General features: G+C 44.2%; 1 protein-coding gene across 1 annotated transcript; it reads left to right on the top strand.

Moving 5' to 3' along the window:
• The first annotated feature begins 976 nt into the window (after nucleotides 1-976).
• Nucleotides 977-2,831, top strand: LOC104801892. The gene is made up of 2 exons (XM_010525274.1): nucleotides 977-2,497; nucleotides 2,799-2,831. Exons 1-2 carry the CDS (start codon nucleotides 977-979, stop codon nucleotides 2,829-2,831), a joined length of 1,554 nt encoding a protein of 517 aa, XP_010523576.1.
• The last annotated feature ends 2,215 nt before the right edge of the window (nucleotides 2,832-5,046 follow it).

Here is a 5,046-nt window from a genome sequence, read left to right as displayed (position 1 = left end):
CTTTTCTTTGTTTCTTTTTGTTTCCCTCTTTTGAACATGGAGTAGAAACTTAGTTGTGGGTGAGGGATCCCCACTTTTGTAATGGATTCATATGCTTAACTATGGTGTTTATGAGTTCTTTTCCATGGGTTTGGTGTTTTGTACTTCATGCTTCCAACTTTGGCGAAATCTTAGTTGGTATGATATTAGAACACATTGATCATAGGGATATGGGAGTGTTGTTTGGAACTAAACACCAAATAGGTGAGACATTCACATTGGGAAATGGTTTTGCTTGCCTAGGGTTTGTGATAGAGAGCATTCATGCATCTAAGGGTCATTTAGATCATTGGGAGATGGGTAAATTGATGCCTTGGGTAGTGAGTTTAAGCTTGGGAGAGACAAACTCTATTTAAGATGCTTGAAATCCCTCATTTGGAAATGAACATCATAGACATCATATCATCTTTAACTATCCATGCAAATCAAAAGGGGATCCCGAACCTACAACGCTTGAATCATTGATTGTTAACCGTTTATTCCTATTTGCTTACATTTATAGTTTAGTTCACATCATCACCATCATCATTTTAACCCCATTTCCATCATCAACCTAGCCTTAAGATAGATTAATCTCACCTGGTCCTCGTGATCGACTCCGGTACTACAACTACCGTATACTTGCGGTTAGTGGTACGAATCGGGTTACAAATTTAGAGCTCGGTGCGTGCGCATCAAGTTTTTGGCGCCGTTGCCGGGGACTAGGCAATTTCGGTGTTAATCTAGATTTTTGCTAGGTCACCATTTCGTGGGTTACTACTTGGGATCGCTTTGCGTTATTGCTTTCTTTTCATTGCTCTTGGCCCGTTCTTGTTTCCTTTGTGCGTAGGTCCTTTGGTGTATGACTAGAAGCACAACCGACAAAGATAGACTTATCTTCGACTCAGAAATCGAAAGGACCGCACGTTTCAACCGAAAGCAACAAAGGATAAGAAAAATGGCCGAAGAAGCCTTGAGAGGAGACAATGCTCAAAGGGGCCAACCCCAAGAGGCCCCTAGGACGCTTCGAACATACACACAACCGAAGCACACTCAACTACTCTCTTGCATTAACAAGGACCCGTTGGAGGACTTCGAACTCCAACCACAATGCATCCAAATGCTCAACAATATGAGTTTTCGGGGTAGGCCCAATGAGGATCCAAACGCTCACCTTACAAACTTCAAGATGAATTGTAAGGCGATAAAGAAAGGGCCGGGCATAACTACGGATGATGTGCTCCTTGAAGCCTTTCCCTATTCCTTAATGGAGAGAGCGAGAGATTGGCTCTACACCCTCGAGCCAAACTCCATCTCGTCATGGGATGAGATGGAGGAACAATTCCTAATGCAATATTACTCGCCCACCAAGACTCAACATGCGAGGAACCGGATAAATTCTTTTGTACAAGAAGATGGAGAGAATCTACATGATGCTTGGGAACGCTTTAAAGAGTACCAAAGGATGTGCCCCCACCACGGAATGGAGCGAGATTATCTACTATCCATCTTTATCCATGGGTTGAAAGATGACACGAGATCATGGATTGATGCGGCGTGTGGGGGTGACATCTATGATATCCCCTTTCAAGAGTTGGAAGCAACGATTGCGAAACTAGCTAAGGGACGCAGTCACACATCAAATGAGTTTAGTAGAAAGAGCTCAACAAAGGGAGATATCGGAGAAAGCATTGCACTCAAAGCAGTCTTGTCACAACTTGAGGAGATAAAACTCCATCTAGCCGGCAATAAGCAAGTAGCTGCGATAGAGGAGCATGGTTCAACACAAATCCAACCGGGAATGTACTTAGTTGATCAAGGAGTGGAGGAAGCAAACTATGTTGGTCCGAACCAATACAATCACCCTTCGAACCTCTACCATCCCGGGCTAAGAAACCACCCGAACTTCTCTTACAAGAATCCGACGAATGCATTGAACACTCAGCCGGGGTTTCAACGAAACAACCAAGGACCCCCAGGATTCCAATCTAAGTTCCACCAACAATCCCAAGACAATCAAGGTTATCAAGGAACTTCAAACTTCAGAATGCAACAATCACAATCCAAGGAGCAAGATCCTGAAATTAAAGATATGCTCATGCAAATTCTTCAAGGCCAAAAATCACAAGGTATTTCCATTGGGAACATTGAGGCTGAACAAGTTGCATTCAAGAAGCAAATGGATGGAGTACAAGCCCATTTGAAAATCTTGGATAATCAAGTGGCACAACTTGCATCATCCTCTTCATCAAGGCAACAAGGAACTCTCCCGGGAAAGAACGAAACAAATCCTCGGGAGCATATTAATGCGGTGGAGCTAAGGAGTGGAAAGCAACTTCCCGAAATCACCCCTCCTATGGCCGAAAGGGGACCAACACCACGACTAACAAGGGAGGAGAAAGGCAAAGCGATAGAGGAGAACAATCCTAAGGTGGTCGAACAAGAGAAAGAACCCGTCTACATTCCACCGCCACCTAAGGTACCTCCAATCCCTTTTCCTTCTCGTTTAAAGAAATTCAATGAGGAAAGTCAATTCGGGAAGTTTGCGGAGATGTTAAAGAAGATGGAGATTACAATGCCCTTTCACGAGGCAATTCTCCAAATGCCCTCCTACGCAAAGTTTTTGAAAGATATTTTGACGAAGAAAAGGGTTGTGGAGAAAGAAACAATAGCTCTTAGTACCGAGATTAGTGCCGCAATCACGAAGCATGAACTTCCCCCGAAGATGGCTGATCCGGGAAGTTTCTCTATCCCTTGCAAGTTGGGAAATATTGAGATAGATCGAGCCTTATGCGATCTTGGAGCAAGCGTGAGTTTAATGCCCTTGTCAATCTACAAGAAGTTGAATATTGGTGAGCTAAAACCTACAAGAATGGCGTTGCAATTAGCGGATCGATCGGTCAAGTATCCAGCAGGGATACTAGAGGATGTACCTTTGAAGATTGGTGGGTTCTATGTGCCGGTTGATTTCGTTGTGCTTGACATGGATGAAGATTCCAAGGTCCCGATCATTTTAGGCCGGCCATTCTTGAGTACCGCGGATGCGGTGGTACATGTCCGAGCGGGGAGATTAACCATGAAGATTGGGGATGAGGCCGTAGAGTTCACCCTCGATCAAAATTTGAAGCAACCCTCCACCGATGATTCAATTTGTTTTGTTGATATTTTGGAAGCAATGGCCGGAGAGGTAATGGAAGAATTCCGCGAAGTTGACCCCCTAGAGATATCACTTATGGCCGCGGGAGAAAGCTTATACAGCAATTGGGAAGAGATTGAGGTGATCAAACGAGCATTAGACGAAGGAAAGGAGCCAGAAAATGAGGAACAGATTTTACGGGCGCCCAGCTCGATTTTTCGGGCCACCAGCTCACTTTCCCTGAGCAAAACACAACTTTGCTCAGAGAATTCAGGCTATCCGCCCAATTTTTCCAACTATAGCCCGAAAAATTCTGATGGAGAACAAAGTTGCGGTGACTCAGACTTGACCATTTGTGCCTTCAATGACATACCCCGAGAACCAAGGAAGACGTCTTCTACCGATTGGGACCCTGAACAAGCCCCGAAGTTGGAGTTAAAGCCCTTACCACAAGGGCTTAGGTACATATATCTTGGCTCTAACTCTATATACCCAATCATTGTCAATGATGCATTAACCGAAACTCAACTCGAGAAATTGACAACATTGCTCAAGCAATATAGAAGAGTCCTAGGGTATACGTTAGAGGATATCAAGGGTCTTAGTCCTTCACTATGCATGCACCGCATTCACTTAGAAGATGAAGCTAAGTCATCCGTGGAACATCAACGTAGGCTAAACCCTATCATGAAAGAGGTTGTCAAAAAGGAAGTCTTGAAATTGCTAGATGCAGGGATTATCTACCCGATTTCCGATAGTGCGTGGGTTAGCCCGGTACAAGTCGTGCCCAAAAAGGGAGGTATCACGGTCGTTCCTAATGAGAACAATGAACTCATACCAACAAGGACAATTACGGGATGGAGGATGTGCATTGACTATCGTAAGCTAAACACAAACACCCGTAAAGATCACTTCCCTTTACCATTCATTGATCAAATGTTAGAAAGACTTGCATTGCATTCATATTTTTGCTTTCTCGATGGCTATTCCGGATTCTTCCAAATTCCAATTCATCCTAGCGATCAAGAAAAGACAACATTCACGTGCCCCTACGGTACATTTGCATATAGACGCATGCCATTCGGATTATGCAATGCACCGGCTACATTTCAAAGATGCATGATGGCTATTTTTTCTGATGTGATTGAAGATATCATGGAGGTGTTCATGGACGATTTTTCGGTCCATGGACCCTCCTTTGATGCGTGTCTAACCAACCTTCATCGAGTGTTAGACAGGTGCAACAAAGCGAACTTGGTGTTAAATTGGGAAAAATGTCACTTTATGGTGCAAGAGGGCATCGTGCTTGGTCATAGGATTTCGGATAAAGGGATTGAGGTTGATAGAGCAAAGGTGGAAGTTATTGAGAAGCTTCCTCCCCCGACGAACGTGAAAGGAATCCGAAGTTTCCTCGGACATGCGGGGTTTTATAGGCGTTTCGTAAAAGACTTCTCGAAGATTTCAAGACCCCTAACCACTCTTTTGGGAAAAGATGTGCCATTTGAGTTTGACAAAGAGTGTCATCAAGCCTTTGAAACACTCAAAAAGGCATTGGTGACACCTCCAATCATCCAACCCCCGGATTGGGATCTTCCTTTTGAACTCATGTGTGATGCTAGCGACTACGCAGTGGGCGCAGTTTTGGGACAGAAAAAAGATGGAAAACATCATGCAATTTACTACGCTAGTAAGACGCTAGACGACGCCCAAATGAACTACTCAACTACGGAGAAGGAGCTCCTTGCGGTAGTATTTGCGTTTGAGAAATTCCGATCCTACTTGGTTGGCTCGAAGGTCATTGTTTACACGGATCACGCGGCCTTGCGATATCTACTCACGAAGAAAGACGCCAAGCCGCGGTTGATTAGATGGATATTGCTTCTACAAGAGTT

The sequence above is a fragment of the Tarenaya hassleriana genome, unplaced genomic scaffold, assembly GCF_000463585.1.
Source record: "Tarenaya hassleriana unplaced genomic scaffold, ASM46358v1 Cleome768, whole genome shotgun sequence".
NCBI classification, from domain to species: Eukaryota; Viridiplantae; Streptophyta; class Magnoliopsida; order Brassicales; family Cleomaceae; genus Tarenaya; species Tarenaya hassleriana.
This window is presented reverse-complemented; position numbering and strand designations above follow the sequence as displayed.